General features: G+C 42.1%; 2 protein-coding genes across 2 annotated transcripts; both read left to right on the top strand.

Moving 5' to 3' along the window:
* The first annotated feature begins 1711 nt into the window (after positions 1 to 1711).
* Positions 1712 to 4924, top strand: LOC120645298 (disease resistance protein RGA5-like). The gene is made up of 3 exons (XM_039922099.1): positions 1712 to 2182; positions 2289 to 2678; positions 3835 to 4924. Exons 1-3 carry the CDS (start codon positions 1770 to 1772, stop codon positions 4157 to 4159), a joined length of 1128 nt encoding a protein of 375 aa, XP_039778033.1. The 5' UTR covers positions 1712 to 1769; the 3' UTR covers positions 4160 to 4924.
* A 4826-nt stretch (positions 4925 to 9750) lies between these two features.
* LOC120645999 (probable disease resistance protein At1g59620) lies at positions 9751 to 21016 on the top strand. The gene is made up of 3 exons (XM_039922698.1): positions 9751 to 10098; positions 10374 to 10715; positions 20504 to 21016. Exons 1-3 carry the CDS (start codon positions 9751 to 9753, stop codon positions 21014 to 21016), a joined length of 1203 nt encoding a protein of 400 aa, XP_039778632.1.
* Positions 21017 to 23514: the final 2498 nt, after the last annotated feature.

Raw genomic sequence — 23514 nt, 5'->3', positions numbered from 1 at the left:
CTCCGGGAAGAACTGACTCAGACCCAGACTGGTGAGACCGGTTGACAGGGGTGGTCAGACCGGTCCGGACAGCCCAGTCCGAGTTAGAAGTTGTATTTTGACATGAAATTAACTAGGGTTTCGACTCCTAATGGGGTAAGACCATCCTTACCTATAAATATAAAGAATTACGGCCGATTGAGGGAAGCCAATCGATCAAATAATACAACTTTTATCTTTTTATCTTTTCTCTTTGCCCTAACTTTTCCCAATTTTTTAATTGTTGTTCCTCCTTCGTGTCTACGTCGATTGCGGACGTTCTAGGTGGCCTGCCGACCCTAGAACAGCTCTGCGTACGCCTGCCCCGACGGGTCCTTCCCAGGCGACGTTTGTTGGTTTCGCCGCCGGTCTGCCCAGCGACATATCCAATTTTTTAGCGCTGTGTCGTGCCGTCGCTCGCTGCGCGTTCTAGCGCTTTGGTGTGTTGGCCCTAGGTCTGCGCCAACAGTATGTCAAGTATGTGTTCATACTAGAATATCTATGATGTATATATGTTGGATATGTGACCATACATTAAGTATATAGACATACTTATTTTATATATTAATATTAAGAGTATAATCATAGTATATTAAAAAAATAGGGATGCTTTTGAAATTTTTCATGTATATACATTTGAAGTATCTTAGAATAAGTATATGAACATACTCAAAGTGATAAATAAGTATGCGGACATACAGACGATAGTATACTGATGACGAGAGTAGCTACACGCGAGTGTAGAAAAAACTCGTCCTATGAATTATATCATATAAATATTTGCTGCATAGATCTACTCATATAACGTCCAACAAAATTTAGTTTTTTATTTTATGATTTTTTAATTTACTATGATTTTCCAAAAATTCATCCAAAATAAATATAAAAGAAAAAAAGAAAAACCACTAAGAAAAACCACCCAAATAGATTATATGTTTGGTATCGTGAGTTCGAGAAAATAAAATACCCAGTTTTCAATTTCAGGATAGAAATGTGAACTTGGCTTATAGTTCAAGAGGTAAATAAAACTTTTTACTTATCTTAAGAAATGACTATTGTTACCACTAATTACCTATAGCAATTGCGATTGAAAACCATATTATTTATTTGGTTTTGTGGATTATTAATATGCATATGCATTGGAACTACAAGAGTAACATCTATTAAGTATTTGATTGGCTTTATTTTCTGTATAATATTTTCTTGATACTTGATATTGCTTTAATTAGATCGAATCTCATTACAAGCTAAAACAACACCCTTTGTGGAATAAAGCTCTCAGACCAATTTTTTTTTATTTTGCTAAATGATGAAACGAGGAAGACATGCACCAATAAACTAAGGCCAGTCCAATGTATGGTTTCATTACATAGTTACATAGAGTAAAAATTTAGTAACCGAGCCAGATGAGTGCTATGGGTTTGAAACTCCTTTCACATTCAATGAAACTCTCACTTTTCTTTTCTAATAAATATTCTGTCACATCAGTAAAATTAAATGCCCATAAAACTCTACAGAGACTAGGCTACTCAACGAACTCCACTCAATAATTTCGAGACTTGGACCAGCAGTATAGGGGGACTTCTATAACTCACGGTAGGTAATACGTCCCTTTCTCATCATCATCAGCATATGCCAGTGGAGGGCTCCACGAATTGATTCCTCGCTCCACCGATAAAGACGAGGGTCCTCCACCACCTGCTGCTTGCTGCGCACAATCCCAAACAATCAGGCAACCTGCTCAACGAGCCATGGAATTCGCGACAGGAGCACTGGGCACTCTGCTTCCAAAGCTCGGCCAGCTGCTCCAGGATGAGTACAACCTGCAGAAGGGAGCCAAGAAGAACATCGAGTTCCTCACAAGGGAGCTCCGGAGCATTCAAGCTGCCCTCCGCAGTGTCGGGGAGCTGCCACCGGAGCAGGTCGGCGAGCTGGTCAAGATCTGGGCCTGCGATGCTCGGGAGCTATCCTACGACATGGAGGACATCGTGGACACCTTCTTGGTGCGTGTCCAGGGCCCTGAACCCCCAAGCAAAAAGAGCTCCAAAAAGTTCTTTAAGAAGATGAGGGATATTGTCAACAAGGCTAAGACTCGTCACGAGATCGGCCAAGATATCATGGACATCAAGGAGCGTGTCAAGGAGGTGGCCGAGCGACATGAAAGGTCAGCATCTCTCAAACATTAATGTATTTGATTTTTAATTTTTCTCTTCTACAATTTCCTCTTATTGCCATATTGATTTCGAAATTTGCGTTGTTTTCTTGTATAGGTACAAGGTCGATACTATTACACCTGCCAAAACCTCCGTTGATCCTCGCATAACATCTCTGTACACTAAGACGGCTGACCTTGTCGGCATTGATGAGGCAAGGGAAGAACTAATCACAATGATGACAAAAGGAGATGACATGTCCACACAACAAAGGATAGTTTCTGTTGTTGGATTTGGAGGATTAGGCAAGACAACGCTTGCCAAAGCAGCGTATGAGAAGCTTAAGGGGCAATTTGATTGCACGGCCTTTGTTCCGGTTGGTCGGAATCCCGATTTAAAGAAGGTTTTTAAGGATATATCAATCGATCTTAATATACATTTCAATGTAGAAATATTGGATGAAAGACAACTCATCGACAAACTCCGAGAATTCTTGGAAAACAAGATGTGCGTGTCATCAGAAACCAAATAATGCTTCTACCATTGATGAAATAAGTACTTATACCTTGCACTTGTTTATTTAGCTAAGTTTTAAAGTAGTGCTTACCTTGCATCATTTCTGTTTCTCAACGAGCCCGTTTACCACCACTAGGGCGATTCCTTATCTGATTAGAAAAATCACACATATAATAGTCCTTACCACTACTACAACTCATATGTGCTGTCACCTAACACTCAGAAATGCTGGCTCCTATTACGAGTAGGTACGGATAGTCATCAGAATAGAAATTTGCAAACAAAATTCATAAATCACACGTTTTAAGTGTGAAATGTGCATGCATATGGTATCTAGTCTTTGAACTCATGAGCTCCCCCTTGCACGATACTTATCATCCCAACTATATGTCATAGCTACACATAATAGGGATTTGTATTCCTTTTGATCCTTATTGTCTAAAACTTTGATTCACTACTTGGGGACCTAAATAACTTTAAATCTTATTATTACTAATTGGAGACTTATTTCAAGCCTCCACGTGAAGCCACCTAGGATCCTGTGTGGAATTTGTACAAAAAATAGAGAAATCCAAAAAATTCTTACAAAAATTATGAACATTCGGTCATCAATAACTCTAAATATAATAGCCATTGGATTTGTTATCTTTCCTAATAAATCACCAACCTCTGCAATTATGAAAATAGATAAAAAAAACTCCTAAACATGTATCTAAATTACCCAACTCTGCTGTTATTAAAAAAAATCTAAAGTAGCCCTCTAATCTTCATGTAAATTACCTATCTATGTCATTATAAAATAATGCAAATAACCCCTAAATTTGCATATAAATTATACAATTATGTCATTATTAAAAGTTAAAGTAACCCTTAAATCTGAATCTAAATTATATAATTATAATGAAATATTAAAGTGCACCAATTCCAAATTTTAAATTACAATTTATATCATTATTAATATTATTAATGTTATTATTTATATAAAATACTACGTTAGATATGTGTCACCATCTATTTATGTATGATGAAAGAGATAAAAATAAAAATTCACAAACAAATGGTTCTATTAAATATACATACATGGAGGTATAGATTCTATAGATTGTTTTGGTGACTCATGACTTTGTTTGCTCTATCATGGTGGTAGGTACTTCATTGTTATTGACGACATATGGAAGACACAATCTTGGGAAATAATCAAATTGGCCCTTGTGGAGAACAACAATGTAAGTAGAGTAATCATAACTACTCGTACACATGAAGTTGCCAAAGAAGCTGGTGAGGTTTACAAGCTACAACCATTGTCAAATGAGAACTCTAGGAAGTTATTCTTTGCAAGGATATTTGGTGGTGAGAGCAAAATTTCTGATACTCAACCAAATGATGAGGTGTTGGCTTCTTTTGGATCACACAGTGCACGGATCGAGTGGTGTTCTTTCACCTTTCACATGAGTTACAACAAAAGATCCTAGACCTAGTACATGAACAAAGAGAACAAAAGAGATAAAGATGATGGACCCTTGCTGCTGTCCCTTGAACTGTAGCCGGCCATCTCCGGTTCGGTGATGGAGATCCGCACTAGGGCGGCGACGAGCGACGCAGAGACGTCCCGGGCGTAGCGGCATAGTCGAGGACGATAGCAGCGTCGCCGGTGGACAAGCGTCGCGGGTCAGGGGCGTCGGTGATGGCGTGGTGGCGCTTCCCGCCGCTGCAGCCGACCCTCTCTGATCGGGTTAGGGTTTTGAGGTGGGAAACAGTGGCGGCGGCGAACCTTGTATTCTAAGCCGTCAGTCCCCACCTCTTCTTTATAGGGCTGCGCGACGGGGGCCCACCAACCTCGTCTTGGGCTGGGCCCCCGATCAGGACGCGAGGTCAAGGGATCAGTTGGCCGTTGGGCCAACTGGTGGAGATCAATTCCAACATTCTCCCCCTTGATCTCCTCTTATACTTTCACCTTTATATCTTTTACTTCCTTTCATATTTCATCACAGATTAATGCATAGAGCAGTTTCATTGTCACGGTCGGTTGCCGATAGATTCAACAGCTACAATACATGTCTCTGTTCTGAAATAGATACTTTAACTTTGGGGCCCTTTATTGTCCGAAAAATATAGGCTATACCATAAACCCATGTCGACCGTGTGTTCTTTGTACACACTGGGCGCCAAGCCTTTAATAAGTGGATCCACAAACACATGTCTGTCATTCTTTTACTCAACACATTTCAACATAATTCCGGACTTTCTCCTTTACAACGTATAACTTTGTGTCAATGTGTTTGGCTCTACACTTGACTCGTTGTCATAGGAGCAAACTACTTAAATGGTTATCGCTGTTGTCAACCATTATCAAAACTCCGGGTACAGGTTCCTTTAACCATTTTGCCTGTCCCTCGACCTCGTATCATGCTATACCATGTCTTTGCATCACATTGATGTTAATTGTTTTATTTTGGAGATTTTCCACACAAAAACTCCAAGTGTGAAAGTTAGCGACAATTGTGGATTTCGCTACATATTTCACAAACTCTACTTTTGTACTCACAACCCTTTGAGAGCACTAGTTATTTCTTTCTTAGCATGAGGTCGATATTCTCAATTTCATTCCAGTGATCTATATCTAGATTGAACTTTTGCTAAAATGACCCAGATACACGAACTATGTCAGGGTAAATTCTTTACTTGCGCGCTCATAAAGCCTCCAACAGCTGAAGCATATGGAACTATTTCCATCTCACACTGGCTCCTGGAACACTAAAGTTCCCAAAACTGTCACCCTTGACAATAGGAACATGCGTAGGTTTACTCATATGCATACTTCATCTCTTTAAAATCTTTTCTAAGTATGCCTTTGTTGTAACCATAATACCCCTTTCTTTTTATCTCGATGAGTTTCAATTCTTAGAACGAAAACCAACCACCGAGATAAAAAACTTGAGGACAAGAATTCTTTATCTGAAATAGCATATTAACACCACCACTAGTGGGTAGGGTGTTATCTTTAAGTTGTGGAAATAAAATTTCCCATTCTTTAACTTTCCTTAAAACTATTGTCCTCCTCAATCTCTTTAAACCCAAATTTTCTTGCTATTTCTATGAACTTTAGATACCACCATCTCAAGGCTTTAAATGGGTTTCTTCTTGTGATATCTCATATATTCTTTCTTTCCATGACAAAACGTCAAGTAGTGTCATGTAAACATTTCTTCTCTTTGTGTGAAACTTTTGTCACAAGCCTTGCGTTATATCTTTCACCATTCCCTCTAGAGTCACATTTCTCTTTGTAGGTCCACTACAACCTACTGTGATGACTCTTTTAGGAATCATTTTCCTTTTCCATGGACTTAGCCCATAGAATTCTTGTGACTTCTTCAAATGAGGTGGAATCAACCTCCATTTCTTTTCTTGGCACATTATTTTCTATATAGGGCTGTTGTTGCTCTTTGCCAAAAGGCAATGGACTCTATAGGCTCTTGCATAACAAGACCCTTCTTTACATTATTCATCTTTTTTTGAAAAACTAACAACAGGTGTTGTATACAACATCAACAAGTATGAGAAACTTATTGCTCCTGAATCATCGAAGTGGACACGCATTCCTACTTCTCTTCAAGGCTTAGGTCTCTACATACCATGCTCCCCCAGATTATTCCATCTTCTGTAAAGATGGCATATCAGTAAATCTCTTGTTTGGGTTCCATCTGTTAAAGACTTTATATATGCTCTGAAGCACCGTCTTACTATCTTTGAGGGTTGTCCAGTATGAATACTGGCTAACTCACTATCTTCCTTTTGGAACTGTAAAAAGGTCCTGGAATTTAGCTATTTCTTTACATAGGGGTATCAATATAGTGACCGTTGTACTCCCCCTGGCGGTCACATTTATCTTTGATAGATCATCTTTTACTTTCAATGCATAGTATGCATAATATTGTCCATTATCTAAAGTGCAGGGGAGTATCTTTCTTAACTATTTCACATTTCTCCCCCTCGAAATGTGGCATGAAATTTTCTGCCACAATTTCGAAATCTATTCATAACTCTTGTGAATGAGGGAACTTTTATTACTTCATCCACATGATTACATCATATAGGACAAAGTAATTTCTTAATTCGTATGGGTGTACTTTTTTCACATTTCACTCCGAGAACTCAACAGAGTCCTTTATGACCAGTAATTTAGCGAGTCACGCTCGCGTATCATCTTTATCTTGAGGTTCGTATGTAACTTTCCATTTTTCTTAAACTCATTAAGTGCTTAATCACTATGACACAATAGAAGTGTCCGATCAATTTTAGAATAGCATAAGAGATACTCCAAAGTTCTCTCCCAGTATGGGATGTACCAAAAGCACATGAGTCATCACAACTTTCTCCTGCCATGTAGGATGAAACTATGCCAATTTTAACCGCAATGCGGGTATTATTTCATACTCTTCCTGGACATAGATGCCAAGATGAGATCGTGTTCAATCATTAATTCAGAAATTAATCCGAATATTCCATGACACACATGCTTAGTCTGACGTTGGTCAAATTAGCCGTGCATGCCTTATTACATCTCTGACTGAACTCAAAATAAATTCTTTTTGATAGAAAGTACACAAGAGACATTTCTCAAACTGAACTCTTATTACTCTATCTTCTTTTCTTGGATCAATATCCATGAGTACTTTTCCTTTTAAGCCATTCTTTTACAGAGAATATATTTTCTGATGCAATGACTTTCTTTCTTTCTTTCTGAGTCACAAGTACCTAGTTCATTTTCTTTTGTCCCTTCAAGAAGGACTACGGGCAAAACTTTGTCTGAAAAGACAATAATCAAAACTTTAAGTTCTATTCTATATCACCGTTGGGCAGAAATAGAATAAAACATCTTTCCTCTACATTAAAATCGCATCACCGTTGGGCAGAAACAGAATTAATGTATGAAAAACACAATTAACTTTGAAACCATATATATGTTCCTCAAAAGTAAATTCTTCCGATGGTTCGAATTTAATTAGAGGATGATTAACTTTATTGCAGCGGAAACAAGAAAATACATTTCTTTACTTTAACAGCAGTTCTTTATGTATTCTCTCAAAAGTGTCACTTTGATGCAACATTTACAAAAGACTTTAAACTTTAAGCTATGACTCATAAAATTATAATATTGTTATCATCAACGTTGGTCAGAAAATAATAATACTATAATTAACTTTAAATTTCTCTTCTTTGAGAATTTTCTTTATGATACCTGTTGTAAGGACAAACCAATACTCAACCTTGAGACTTCAATTGGCGAAATAATGCCAAAACTTAACTTTAACTTAAGACAACATAAGCTTTTCTGAGACTTTAATCTTTAAATGTGTCTTTGACCACAGGGAAAAACTCATTTAAGACCTTTAAACTATTCTTCCAATTAAATCTTCTCGTTGGTTCCGACTTAATTGAAAGATAACATCATTGTAGCAGCGGAAAACCTTTTCTTTACAGATACAGTACTTTGTACTCTTTAATTGTACTTTGTACTCATTTTCTCTCTAAATAATTTATCTTGTTGGTTCAAAATTAAATAGAGATAAAACTGTACAAAACTTACTCAAAATAAGCTCTTTAATCATGCTCTTAAAAATAATTCTCCCGTTGGTTTGAATTAAAATTAAGAGAAACAATTTTAAAACTTTGGAGCGGAAACATATTGAAATTTCTATTTTCAGAAGCAATACTGTGAAATTTTATCTCTAAACAATATACACGTTGGTGCAAATATGAATAGAGATCAAATTATAACCGAATCCATTCAAAACTGTATTGAAAAAGCTTCGGAGAAATAGAAAAACAATAAAAATCATAACTATGCAGGCGGCCCATAGCTTGGTCGCCTCCACTTGGGCCCGGAGCCCGACAGCCAATGGCCGGGCCGCCAAATTGGCCCACCGCGGTGTCTCCCTCCCACGCCCGCGTGGGCCGCTTGCCGGCCCAAGAACGGGGCGCGATCCTGGGCGGCGATTTTGATCAGACGGCTGTCCGTGTGTTCTGCTGGAACAAAACCCGGCGACGCCGGCGCCCCCCAAAACCCTAGGTCATTTTCTCTCCCTCCCCTCTCTCTCTCTACCACAGGATGGCGGCGGCGGCCATGGTGGCCACAGAGGAGGTGACGAGGTGGCGCCGCCGTGGCTTGCTCGCCGGCGCGCGCGCTCGCCGGTGAGTGAGCACGCCGCCGTCGAACTCGCCGTCGACAGCGCCTAGCTTTCAAGCTCGCGCGCGTGCGCCCCGGCGTCCCGATGGCGAGCGGCGGCTCCCTGTGCTGCGCTCCGGTGAGCGGCGGCGCAGCCCTGTCCCACGCACGTGCGGCCATTGGTGGTGCATGGACGATTTCTGTTCAATTCGAAATCGATTCGCTTTTCCTTGACTTTTGTTTCGATTCACATTCGAATCTTTCTTTCCCGACCTCGATCTATACGTGTGTAGGCTCTGATACCTTTGTTGGCTTCTTTTGGATCACACAGTGCACGGATCGAGTGGTGTTCTTTCACCTTTCACATGAGTTACAACAAAAGATCCTAGATCTAGTACATGAACCAAGAGAACAAAAGGGATAAAGATGATGGATCCTTGCTGCTATCCCTTGAACTGTAGCCGGCCATCTCCGGTTCGGTGATGGAGATCCGCACTAGGGCGGTGACGAGCGACGCAGAGACGTCCCGGGTGTAGCGGCGTAGTCGAGGACGATAGCAGCGTCGCCGGTGGACGAGCGTCGTGGGTCAAGGGCGTCGGTGATGGCGTGGTGGTGCTTCCCGCCGCTGCAGCCCACCCTCTCTGATCGGGTTAGGGTTTTGAGGTGGGAAACAGTGGCGTTGGCGAACCTCGTATCCTGAGCCGTCAGTCCTCACCTCCTCTTTATAGGGCTGTGTGATGAGGGCCCACCAGCCTCGTCTTGGGCTGGGCCCCCGATCAGGGCGCGAGGTCAAGGGATCAGTTGGCCGTTGGGCCAACTGGTAGAGATCAATTCCAACATGAGGCACTTGATAAAATCTTTAGGAAATGTGATGGAATACTGCTAGCTATCATCACAATGGCTAGTCTTTTGGCGGGTAAACCTAAGGAAGAATGGTCAGAGGTGTACCGCTCTATTGGTTTTGGCAATAATAAAGAAAACCGACAAATAGAGGACACTATGAAGATACTATCTTTTAGCTACTATGATCTACCTCCTCATCTAAAAACATGCTTATTGAATCTAAGTGTGTTTCCAGAAGATTTTTTCATTGAGAAAGGTCCTCTGATATGGATGTGGGTAGCCGAAGGTTTGGTTCGTGAGAAGCAAGGAATATCCTCATTTGAGATTGGGGAGGGATACTTCAACGAGCTTGCAAACAGAAGCATGATCCCGTTGGTAGAGAACAAGGAATGGGGTGTCACGGTATGTGGTTGTCAGGTTGATGATATGGTACTGGACCTCATCCGTTCCATTTCGTACGAAGAGAATTTTGTCGCCATATTAGACAGGAACAAAGAATTTGGGGAATCATCATCATTGCAAGGTAGATCTGCTGGCAGATTGGCCCTCCAAAATAATGATAGAATCATGGAGTCCCATATGGACATGCAACAACTAAGGTATTCCTTTCATTTGAGTGTGATATTGACATGCATTGGGTCCCACTTTCAAGCTTCAAGTTTGTACGTGTGCTACAGATACACATTTCCATTGGGAGCATGAAACGTCACCCCCATCTAGAGCATCTCCGAAATTTGCTTCACTTGAGGTACCTCCGGCTAATTGGTTATGACATTGGTTATGAGCTTGTAGAAGAAGTAGGAACTCTAAAGTTTTTGCAGACACTAGACGTGGAGGGAATGCAGACGGGGCATATGGTAACTTTTAGCATAGGCCTTCTAACACAGTTGCTGTGCTTGCGATTTAGAGGCATAGTTTGTAAAGTGCCAGATGGGATTGGTACGCTGACGTCCCTGGAGGAGCTGCAGGCATGCTTTTTGGAATCCGGGGAAGAGACAATGACGAGATTTGTGAAGGAAGTTGTGAGAAACCGCCCAATTTGATATTATTTTAAACGAACCGCCGGTCATTATCATTCAGATGAGAGTTAACACGTGCTTGCCAGAGAGCGTGCCACGTGTTATCCCACATCTAGAGACACGAACAACCGACACATTATTCATCCAAAATAATATCAAATCCGGTAGTCCCGGTATGTGCTCCAACATACGCCCAGGATCAGCATATGCACACACCGTTTACAATCGAATACATCGCCAATAGTCCACAAAGAGCAATTTTACACACTTAATATTACAAGTTTGATATAGGTGGGTTCAAACTTCCTTTACAAGCCTTGGGCTCATGAAAGTCATATTAAACAGAAACATAAAGTTTATTGCATTTACATGCTCTCACGAAGCTCGATTACGATAAAGACTTACTAAAGTAATGACGCCTTGCTCAAGGACATCATTACAGCCACCACGACCTACTCTTCCCCCGCGTTTGGATCAGCGGGGTAGAAATGGCCAAACACCACTTCCGGCTCACCTGCAACTAGGTTTAGAAAGCACCCTGAGTACAAAGGTACTCCGCAAGACTTACGCGATTAAATAAGCAAGGATCATGTATTGGCTCGAGTAAAAGCTTTAAGGTTAAATAATTATTGCATAAGCACTAGCTCTCTACACTATCACCTATTAGAATTAATTAATCTTGCCCAACCCAAACACTTTTAGTTGATTAAGAGAGTAATAACAATAACCAAAAGATCATTGACAAGACATGATTCCAAAACCAACAATACCGAAACTTTCTAAGAGGAATTCGGCGAACCAAGAGCTTGCTCATGTCCGAGAGCGCGGCAATTCGAATTGGTTATAACCTTGCAAGGGTGTACTACTTTACCCACACGACGCAAGGACCATGCGACTCACCCAACCGGCCAAAGTTGGATAAGGGGGTACTCGCGTCAACCGTTCCCAACATGGCTCGATCATTGAACCTCACACCTAGCTTACGAGTAGAGACTTAGTTCCACCAGGGACATCTCTAAACTTTCCTACACATAGGTCCACCTGGGGACACACTAAGCCTCTCTGCATAGCCCGTAGCCACGTAGCTAGGACTGCACATCAATGATCAAGTCAAAGAAGGTAATTGGCTCATCCGTTCCATTATATTGGATATGTGGTAGCACGGAAAGGTGCTCAAGTCTGATGGCATCCACTCGGTCCTTAATCGATCCAAGCGGACTATGCCCATGTGACTTCATTCTCTAGCCCCTATCATTCCGCTCGAATCTCGATACTACCCAACTCTTCACAACCAAACCGAACCAGTGCGCTCAAGGGTAAACAGTAAATGTGATCCTCCAAACCATTCCTGTCTAGCGAGCAATGTAAGTATTCTAAGCAGGGCTAAGCATCTAGTCAAGTTAAGTAATTAACTAACTAACTAGTGCCAAGAACAAGGATAACAAATCAAGGAAGGACTATGCATCAAGATAGGTACAACAATGCAATACATACATACTAGACATAACCCACATTACCCAAGTGACATAACTAAGCTAGTCAAATTAGATAGGTGCAAGGAATTATGCTTAGCTGCTTGCCTTGGTTAGCTTCGGACTCGACAATGAACGGGACTCCGGGTTCAGGCTCCACGGACTCGGTGGGCTCCACGGGTTCGACCTCCGACGGCTCGGTCACTAAAATGCATGAATGCGATACAAGAATTAAGAAATGAACTAAACAACAAGAATAAATTATGAAATAATTTGAGAAAGCAGAGAACAACACAAGGAACTCATGAAAATTGGTTGTGCAGTAAAAGCATTTTCCTATAAATAAACATAAATAAAACAGTTCTCAGCCACTCTAAACAAAGTAAATCAGAAAAGGAATGCAAACTAAACTAAACAAATCCAAAAAAATTATCTTAGATACTAGGCATGAAAAAAAAGCCAACAAAACTAGTTTTACTATTTTCTCACGTTCCAGAAAAAAGTTCTATAATAAACCATTTTCGGACAAAGTATAAGAAAACAAACTAAAACTTTGATAAACAGCAAGGAATCATGTGAAAAAGTTACACCACTGAAAACTACACCTCACAAGGAGTCTAACAAAATTTAGTTTGAAAATTTTAGAGCAATACACAAATAAATAAGCATTAAACTCACTTTTGGAAGATAAAACTATAGATAAATCTACAATACAATAACATGCAAAACAATATTTTTCTTGAGTAGATCTAAGCTAGAGGAATCCAACAAAACAAGTTTCACAATTTTTGGAGCTATACATGAATTTCTACACATTTTACAAAATTGTAGAAAAACTAAACCTAATAAAACCCTAGCAAAGTGCTAGGTGCACCCGGGTCTGGCCAGCCCAGAGGCCGACAGGACGGACCCACTGGCCAGCGGCCCACCCAGGCCAGGTCAAGGCGAGGCCGGCCTTGACCGCGGCGTGGGCGCGGCCACGGCGTCGCGCGGCGCGTCGCGCGTGGCGACGGCGACGGCAGCGCAAGGCGGCGCCGGCGTGGCAGGGCCGGAGAGGGGCCGAGGGCGCGCGCACGGGGTGGAGGAGGAGGCGGCGAGCCTCACCGGCTACTTGGACGGCGGGGAACGGCGGCGGAGGAGCGGCGCGACGAGCAGGGGCGGCGGCGGGCGGACCGGCGCGGCGGCGGCCCTGCAGGAGAGGGGAAAGGGCCGGATGAGGGCCAAAATCAAAGGAGGAGATGGAAGAGAAGCTCTCCCTGCGAAGAATCGAGCTACGGCTCACCGAGGGCGACGAATCGCGGCGGCCGGCGGAGCTCGAGCTTGCGGCGTCAATGGAGGAGGGGAACGGATAGGGTTAGGGTTTGAGGGGGAACGGGGCCGGGGCGGGGTCTTGAGGCGAGGAGAGGAGGGAGGGGTTGGCACGGAACACGAGGATGGCCGGCATGTGGCGCGACTGTTGGAGTAATGGGCTTGGCCCATTTATTCTAAAGCATTAAAAGAATTTAAAGCCCACTATTAATGCTAGGGAATCAATGTTTAATTCCGTACCGGGAATTGAGGAGGATCTCAACCGACTTAAAAGGTGGACTTCTTGTACACCACTTGTGAAGCCGGTAAGAGGAGGACGGTGAACCACACGCGCGCGCGCTCGCTCGCCTCGCCGAGCCGGGCCGGGCCGGGCCGTGGCCGTGGCCGAGGCCGAGGCCGAGGCCGAGGCGAGGCGCGGCGCGGCGCGGCGCGGCCGGCCGGACGGGCGGTGCGGTGCGGCGCGGCGCGGCGCGGCGCGGCGCATTTTGCCGTTGACAGCAATTAATCGTGCGATTAAACGTGCAATTAAATCTGTAATTAATGGCCATAACCGCATCACCTAAATGACTCTGATGGTGTCCAGGTTCAACGAACCTGAGCACCTGAGTCACTATATAAGGAGTGCCATTCCCCTCATCCATCCTGCACCAGAGCACTGAGGCAACTCGGCTCCTCTCTTCTCCCTCTCCAGTTGCAACAACTGAGTTCCCCAACGCTAATTTCTGCGCGCACAGAATTAGCGTGAGCAGGCCTCCGAAACCTTGCTCGCCTTGAGATCCTGCACGGGATAGGCGGACAATCAGGTTTTTGGGTAACGCTTTAGCGTGACTGCTCAAAAATACTAAGGCTTTGCCCGATTGTACGACTACTTCCTGGTGGACGAGCCGAACGACTACGTCGACTACATTCTGGTGGCCGAACGACTACGTCGACTACATCTTGGTGACCGTTCGTGGGACTGCACTGCGAACTTCTTCCTGCACCGATTTAGTTCGACTACTTCGACTGAGGCCAACCGAGTAGATGTCTACTCCAGTTGGTAACAGCGCAGCCAATGCCTCCGGCAACGGCCCCGCTTTAGGGTACTCCCTGAAACTTTGGTTATTTATATTGTTTATGCTTATATGTGCGATAAGTATAAACATGTTCACATGTTTTATTTTACTCCTTAAAGTCATAGAAATATTGCTAGTTTATACATTTAATTTTGGAATTAAAATATACCGAAAGTTGCCTAGATTTCTAACAATCCAAAAACCTGATTATGTTAATAGGCTTTCGGTATCTAGCTTTGCTGCATCAATCAAACCATCACCTTTTGATGGTTCAAATTACAAACGTTGGTAAGAGCGGCTTATACTGTGGTTAACATTATCGAGAGTGATCCATGTGAAAGAGGGTAAGCCTGAACAATTCTCTCCAGAGGAAGGGAGTGCGTTCGATGAGGCTGATATCCTCTTTCGAGGCTTGATCATTAGTGTTCTCGGTGATAACCTGGTGGATTCTTATATCCGGCTGCCAACTGGCAAAGCTTTGTGGGATGCTCTTGAGGCTCAATATGGAGTATCTGACGCCGGGAGTGAGTTGTATATCATGGAGCAGTTCCTTGAGTACAGGATGGTCGAAGACCGTTCTGTAGTGGAACAGGCTCATGAAATACATACTCTGGCAAAAGATCTCAAAAATTGCAGCAAAGAGTCCCCATGTGTGTTACCCAATAAGTTTGTGGCTGGAGGTATAATCTCTAAGCTGCCACCTTCTTGGAGGGACTTTGCTACTTCTCTAAAACATAAGAGACAGGAGTTCACAATAGATGGACTCATAGGGACTCTTGATGTTGAGGAGAAGGCGAGAGCAAAGGACATACGTGGGAAAGGAGTTGTTGGTGCTTCAAGTGCCAATCTTGTTCAGAAGAACAACTCCAACAAGAACAAGAAAAAGCCACCGCAGAACCAACCAAAGACTAAGAAGACAACCACTTTTAAGAAGAAGAAGAAGACGGGAGCTTGCTATGTGTGCGCTAGTACGGATCACTTTGCTGCAAAGTGTCCGAACCGCAAAGGCAACAACTCCGCCAACATGGTTATTAGCGAGCCTGGAGGAACTTCGGGGTACGGTAATTTATTACCTACTGTTCTTTCAGTCTTTGGTTCACCCGAGTGGTGGGTTGATACTGGTGCTAATATTCATGTTTGTGCTGATGCTTCTTTGTTCTCTTCTTACCAGACCGGCGGGACTTCCTCCTTGCTGATGGGGAACGGATCACATGCGCGTGTTCTTGGTGTTGGTACGGTAAATCTGAAGTTTACTTCGGGGAAGACCGTGCAGCTGAAGAACGTGCAGCATGTCCCCACCATCAAGAAGAATTTAGTCAGCGGCTCTCTACTGTGTAGATATGGTTTCAAATTAGTCTTTGAGTCCAATAAATGTATCTTGTCTAAGTTTGGTACTTTTGTTGGAAAAGGTTATGAAAGCGGAGGTTTGTTCCGTCTTTCTTTGTCAGATGTTTGTAATAAAATTGCATACAATGTTATTAACGTTGATGAAACAAATGTTTGGCATTCGAGGCTTTGTCACGTTAATTTTGGTTGTATGATGCGCTTAGCTAATTTGAGCTTAATTCCAAAGTTCACTTTTGTCAAAAATTCTAAGTGTCATGTATGTGTTGAATCAAAACAAACTCGTAAGCCTCATAAGATCGCGGAGGCAAGGAGCTTGGCACCCTTAGAATTAATTCATTCCGATTTGTGCGAAATGAATGGAGTGTTGACAAAAGGTGGTAAAAAATATTTCATGACTTTGATTGATGATAGTACTAGATTTTGTTACATCTATTTGTTGAAGTCAAAAGATGAAGCTTTACACTACTTTAAAATCTATAAAGCTGAAGTAGAAAACCAACTTGAGAGAAAGATCAAAAGAGTTAGGTCAGATCGTGGTGGCGAGTATTTCTCAAACTTATTTACTTTATTCTGCGAGGAACATGGTATTATTCATGAGAGGACGCCTCCCTATTCACCTCAGTCAAATGGGGTTGCCGAAAGAAAGAACCGCACTCTAACGGATTTGGTTAACGCCATGTTAGATACAGCGGGACTTTCCAAGGAATGGTGGGGTGAGGCTATATTGACTGCATGTCATGTCCTAAACCGTGTTCCTACAAAGAATAAAGAGATAACTCCTTTCGAGGAATGGGAGAAGAAAAGGCCAACACTGTCATACTTACGTACATGGGGTTGTTTGGCAAAAGTGAGTGTGCCAATAACCAAAAAACGTAAGCTTGGACCTAAAACTGTGGATTGTATCTTTCTAGGTTATGCTATTCACAGCGTTGGATATAGATTTTTAATAGTGAAATCTGGAGTACCTAACATGCATGTTGGTACTATAATGGAGTCCAGAGATGCTACATTTTTTGAAAACATTTTTCCCATGAGAGATGAAACAAGTTCATCTAGGCAAGAGTTCATCAAGGATGATGGCTCTGCTGAGCCGATAGAACACAATGAACATACACTTGTAGAAAATCCTGAGGAGGATAACAATGATGCTCCGAGAAAGAGCAAGAGACAAAGGACTGTAAAGTCTTTTGGTGATGATTTCATTGTATACCTCATAGATGATACACCCAGAACCATTGAAGAGGCATATTCATCTCCTGATGCTGACTATTGGAAGGAAGCAGTAAGGAGTGAGATGGATTCTATTATGTCTAATGGAACCTGGGAGGTCGTTGAACGTCCTTATGGATGTAAACCGGTTGGATGCAAGTGGGTGTTCAAGAAAAAGCTTAGGCCAGATGGTACTATTGAAAAGTACAAGGCTAGGCTTGTGGCCAAGGGTTATACACAAAAAGAAGGAGAAGATTTCTTTGACACTTATTCACCAGTTGCCCGATTGACCACAATTCGAGTGTTACTTTCCTTGGCAGCCTCTTATGGTCTTCTCGTTCATCAGATGGACGTTAAGACGGCTTTCCTCAATGGAGAGTTAGAAGAGGAGATCTATATGGATCAGCCGGATGGGTTTGTATCAAAGGGTCAAGAAGGAATGGTTTGTAAGTTGTTAAAATCTTTATATGGTCTCAAGCAAGCGCCTAAGCAGTGGCATGAAAAGTTTGATAGAACTTTGACCTCTGCCGGCTTTGTTGTGAACGAAGCTGACAGATGTGTGTACTATCGCTATGGTGGGGCTGAAGGAGTGATTTTGTGCTTGTATGTGGATGACATACTGATCTTTGGCACTAGCCTTAATGTGATTAAGGAAGTCAAAGAGTTTTTATCTCAAAATTTTGAGATGAAGGATCTGGGAGAAGCTGATGTTATCCTTAATATAAAGCTGGTAAAAGAGATCAATGGTGGGGTGATTCTTACACAGTCTCACTATGTGGAGAAGGTGTTAAGTCGCTTTGGTTATAGTGACTATAAACTTGTCTCAACACCATATGATGCCAGTTTAATTCTTAGAAAGAACAAAAGGATAATGCGAGATCAGCTGAGATATTCTCAGATCATTGGTTCATTAATGTATTTAGCGAGCGCTACAAGACCTGATATCTCGTTTGCTGTAAGCAAACTGAGCCGGTTTGTTTCAAATCCGGGAGATGATCATTGGAAGGGTCTTGAAAGAGTAATGCGCTATCTGAAGGGGACAATGAACTATGGAATTCACTACACCGGGTACCCAAGGGTACTAGAAGGGTATAGTGATTCAAATTGGATTTCTGATGCTGATGAGATAAAGGCCACAAGTGGATATGTGTTTACACTTGGTGGTGGAGCTGTTTCCTGGAAGTCTTGCAAGCAGACCATCTTAACGAGGTCAACTATGGAAGCAGAACTCACAGCATTAGATACCGCCACTGTTGAGGCTGAGTGGCTTCGTGAGCTCCTTATGGACTTGCCGATAGTTGAAAAACCGTTACCGGCAATCCTAATGAACTGTGACAATCAAACGGTAATTGTCAAGGTGAATAGTTCAAAGGATAACATGAAGTCATCTAGACATGTGAAAAGGCGGTTGAAATCTGTCAGAAAATTGAGAAACTCCGGAGTTATAGCCCTGGACTATGTTCAGACGGCTAAAAATCTGGCAGATCAGTTTACAAAGGGTCTTTCACGAAATGTGATAGACAATGCATCTATGGAATTGGGCTTGAGACCCACGTGAGTCATTCTATAGTGGAAACCTGTCCTATGTGATCGGAGATCCCGTGAATTAGGATGGTGAAACAAACTAAAGCCTGACTGTGAGAAGAGAACCTTTGTGAAAAGGGCTCATTCCGTGTATAAGGTGCATTTCTCTTCTAATCTGTATGGCAGGTTGGTCTATACCTTAATGTGTGCCATGTGGTTTCTTTTAAACAAATGAGTTGTTTTCTTGAAACAAAGATGTTGTCCTACAGAACATCTGAAAGGAACACACCTATATGAGTTTGACCACTGGTCATGGTCTATGAGAATTGGGTATTCTCTAGAAACTCATGAAGGGCCTGGAGTATGACTTATAAGCTCCAAACCGCGGGGATGCTTTTGCAGCCTAGTACCAGTGTAGGGCTCTGGTCAAACTTGTTTGCACAAAACTGGCAATTCAAGGCATAGTCCATTGCACAGTTGTGAATAAGTGTAGCCTTTGTCCTAGATGGAAGTTCAACTTAACAGTCTCTGTCGAATACTGGTATATCAATGAGAGAATGAGGGTATTTCTAGTGTGGCTTAAATTTCTTGGTGGGGATTGTTGGAGTAATGGGCTTGGCCCATTTATTCTAAAGCATTAAAAGAATTTAAAGCCCACTATTAATGCTAGGGAATCAATGTTTAATTCCGTACCGGGAATTGAGGAGGATCTCAACCGACTTAAAAGGTGGACTTCTTGTACACCACTTGTGAAGCCGGTAAGAGGAGGACGGTGAACCACACGCGCGCGCGCGCTCGCTCGCCTCGCCGAGCCGGGCTGGGCCGGGCCGTGGCCGTGGCCGAGGCCGAGGCGAGGCGAGGCGAGGCGCGGCGCGGCGCGGCGCGGCGCGGCCGGCCGGACGGGCGGCGCGGCGCGGCGCGGCGCGGCGCGGCGCGGCGCGGTGTGATGTGATGGCTATTTTGCCGTTGACAGCAATTAATCGTGCGATTAAACGTGCAATTAAATCTGTAATTAATGGCCATAACCGCATCACCTAAATGACTCTGATGGTGTCCAGGTTCAACGAACCTGAGCACCTGAGTCACTATATAAGGAGTGCCATTCCCCTCATCCATCCTGCACCAGAGCACTGAGGCAACTCGGCTCCTCTCTTCTCCCTCTCCAGTTGCAACAACTGAGTTCCCCAACGCTAATTTCTGCGCGCACAGAATTAGCGTGAGCAGGCCTCCGAAACCTTGCTCGCCTTGAGATCCTGCACGGGATAGGCGGACAATCAGGTTTTTGGGTAACGCTTTAGCGTGACTGCTCAAAAATACTAAGGCTTTGCCCGATTGTACGACTACTTCCTGGTGGACGAGCCGAACGACTACGTCGACTACATTCTGGTGGCCGAACGACTACGTCGACTACATCTTGGTGACCGTTCGTGGGACTGCACTGCGAACTTCTTCCTGCACCGATTTAGTTCGACTACTTCGACTGAGGCCAACCGAGTAGATGTCTACTCCAGTTGGTAACAGCGCAGCCAATGCCTCCGGCAACGGCCCCGCTTTAGAGTACTCCCTGAAACTTTGGTTATTTATATTGTTTATGCTTATATGTGTGATAAGTATAAACATGTTCACATGTTTTATTTTACTCCTTAAAGTCATAGAAATATTGCTAGTTTATACATTTAATTTTGGAATTAAAATATACCGAAAATTGCCTAGATTTCTAACAGCGACTCGCGAGGATGGACGCCGGCGACGGCGATGCGTGCGGGCGGCGCGCGGAAGAAAACAGAGAGGAGGGAGAGGGAGATGCTGACAGGTGGGGCTCGGCAGGGGATTTTCATTTTCTTCTCTCTTTTTTTCCAGGGCTGTGACAGAACTGGGCAGCCTCAGGGAGCTCAGGGTGCTCTGCACTGGTGTGTCTTGTCGGTTGTCGTTCAATGTGAGATTACAAGTGGAGTCCCTGCGCAACCTCGAAAAGATGGAGCAGCTGTCACTGATGTCCTACGATTCTATAGCACCTGCAGATACAACGGCATGGGAAGCAGCTGGCTTCCTTCTCCCAGCACACCTCCAGCGATTGATTGTGACTTGGGTACGCTTCTCTCGGCTCCCATCATTCTACATCAACCCATCGCATCTTCCCAAGCTCTCCCACCTGTCGCTGAAGGTGGTTGGAATCGATGAGCAGGACCTGAGAATCCTCGGCGGTTTGCCCGACCTCCATTTCCTCGACCTGGATGTGTGCTCCACAACTAAGGATGGATTCGGATCGGATACGGATGAAATCGGATCCAGATGTCACATTTTACCACATTTTAATCCGAATACAAATGCGAATGCGGATCTCATCGGATACGAATACAAAACGGATAGTTTGAATCCGAATTAGGATCCGGATACCTTCTCGATTTGAAACATAGAGCTATCATGAGTATCAGTTTATTTTGTCAACAATTTTATAGTAAATCAAAATCATTATACAAGTAGTGAGTAAAAGATTAGAAGATAACTAATAGAAAAAGAATATAATTATCTATGCATAGCTTTTATATTAAATATATAATACTAATTATAAATGTAAAATAAATAAATATTTAAATACTTAATAATTAATATATAAAAAGATTTTATCATTAAATAATTAATTAATTTGACTCGTATTAAATAATTTTAATCATGAAATAAATATATTAAATAGTTAAAGTTAATTTTTATATCATTACTAATTTTAATAAATATATTATTAGTTATCTAGCTTTCTAAGTAATTTAAATAGTGTGCATCATCAAGTAATTAGGTATAAAGATAAGTTTAACATTGTCTCACTAGTCACTTTTTCTTTGCGGATACGGACGAATACGGATGTGATCGGATATTCCTCGAATACGAATATGGAACCGGATAGAGAAAAGTTCTTAAAATCGGATTCGGATGCATCCATATGACATCAATATTAAAATTGAATACGAATACGGATATCCATATTTATGTTTTAAGCGGATATGAATACGGATAATTCGGATGTTCAGACATCCGGATCCATCCTTATCCACAACTATGGAAGTGGTATCTCTAAAAGATGAAAGCTGACCCTGCTACCAGGCCAAACTCGAGCACACAATTAGTCCACGTCTACAATAAAATAACATCAGTTGGATCACCAACTTATTTAATCGGACGGCCAGAAAGCTACTGCAAGTTTCCAGTTTTTTGTCAGAAAATAAGAATTTGTTTCCAGTTCTAGGTCCTTCTAAAGCACGGGCTGAGTTACTCCAGTCTCAAGCTGTCACGTGGCATCATTAATCTTTGAAAAAATTTCCATCCCCATGGCGCGTTACTCGAGTGCTCAGCTCCAAAAAAAAAAGTCAGGAACTCTTCCCCTTCGGGTGATTTCTTTCTCCTACAATGCTTAGTGTGGTCTCATATATTATCACGTCATCTTGAGACCATGTAAAAAACAATAAATACAATAGATTGTCTTATAAGCTGTCTCATAGTAAATACATAATTTCTTAATTTGTGTATAGAAAAAAGAAATATTGTAAGTTACCTAGCAACAACAACTCGTATAATGGTGAGAACGTGATCTTATAGTTCTTAATTTTAGCCTATGAGGCATTTGTCTCACGAAACAACCACTTTATTCTCTCTCTCCCTCTCCGCCTGGTGATCAAAAAATTCTATGTGGTGGACTTGCATGAAACGATCTATGATACCGCTGATGTGTAACAATGCACTTACCTTTATAACTTCCCATATTAAGTGAGGCTTAATATATCATCATTATTTGGAGCAGTAATTACGGTGACCAATTTTTTTTTTTTGAGAGCTAATTATGGTGACCAATTTGACAACAACAATCATATATATATGGCCGTGTTTAGTTGCTCTTCTAGAATTTTTTGAAAGAGAATTTTGTTATTTAGGAGTATTAAATAAAATCTATTTATAAAATTTTTTGCACGGATGGATTGTAAATCGTGAGATGAATTTAATGAGCCTAATTAATCTATGATTAGCAGATGGGACTGTAGTATCGCTGTTGCAAATCATGAATTAAGTAGGTTCATTAGATTTGTCTCGCGATTTACAACTCATCTGTATAAAAAATTTTGTAAACAAATTTTATTTAATACTCCTAAATAGCAAGATTCTCTTTGATGTGATGGGGTGTAAAAATTTTGGGGAGGGATCTACACGGCCTATATGGTGCCCATTTGAATCGCTTAGGAGCAACGTGAATTAGGCATTCCATTTCATAAAATGGAGATCACAATAGATGATAGTGATAGGCAAAAATTAACCCTCAGGAACACAAGGTATCTCATAAGGAATAACTGGCAACTCATTTTCTTCAACATTATTTTAGATCTGAGATGTCATGCAAAAGCTGGAGCTAAGGTCATGGTCTGTGACCAATATCTACCGCAGCAAAAGCAACTCCCTTTCTTCCTCTAATATTAGTTACATTTCCTCACAACTTCATGCTAATTTAATACGATATATTCTTTTCAATGGATTATAGTTTAAACTTCAGCTCCTTAATGAAAAAACTGCTCAGGCACGGTCGTGAAAAAAATAGTTTAAACTTCAGATATGTCTTTGGTGTACCTGTCCAATGAAGTATCAACTTTAAGTTTATTGTAGATAAACACACATACTTCAAACTTTATATTAACTCCCCGTATCCTAATGAGAACGGAGTTTCAACATGTGTATGGTCGACAATGCATAGATTTTCTCTACTGATGCTCTCGCAATATGCTCTGCCGCTATAGATAAAACAAATAAACAATAGATTCAAAGTCCTCGCACATGTTTAAATTCCAGTTATATTCAATAAACAAACAAGTAGGAGTATAAAAGATTTTCTAACATAAAAAACAC

This window comes from Panicum virgatum, chromosome 8K (assembly GCF_016808335.1).
Source record: "Panicum virgatum strain AP13 chromosome 8K, P.virgatum_v5, whole genome shotgun sequence".
In the NCBI taxonomy this organism is placed as follows: domain Eukaryota; kingdom Viridiplantae; phylum Streptophyta; class Magnoliopsida; order Poales; family Poaceae; genus Panicum; species Panicum virgatum.
The sequence above is the reverse complement of the archived record's forward strand: the minus strand, read 5'-3'. Positions and strand labels throughout refer to the sequence as shown.

Excerpts from the sequence above, each read along its gene's own strand:
- LOC120645298 (XM_039922099.1), top strand. The coding sequence starts at position 1,770 with ATGGAATTCGCGACAGGAGCACTGGGCACTCTGCTTCCAAAGCTCGGC. Across the intron at positions 2,183-2,288 it reads GTGGCCGAGCGACATGAAAG|GTACAAGGTCGATACTATTA; the intron begins GTCAGCATCTCT and ends TTTCTTGTATAG. Across the intron at positions 2,679-3,834 it reads GAATTCTTGGAAAACAAGAT|GTACTTCATTGTTATTGACG; the intron begins GTGCGTGTCATC and ends TCATGGTGGTAG.
- LOC120645999 (XM_039922698.1), top strand. The coding sequence starts at position 9,751 with ATGGCTAGTCTTTTGGCGGGTAAACCTAAGGAAGAATGGTCAGAGGTG. Across the intron at positions 10,099-10,373 it reads ACAAGGAATGGGGTGTCACG|ATACACATTTCCATTGGGAG; the intron begins GTATGTGGTTGT and ends CGTGTGCTACAG. Across the intron at positions 10,716-20,503 it reads TGACGAGATTTGTGAAGGAA|CTGGGCAGCCTCAGGGAGCT; the intron begins GTTGTGAGAAAC and ends GCTGTGACAGAA.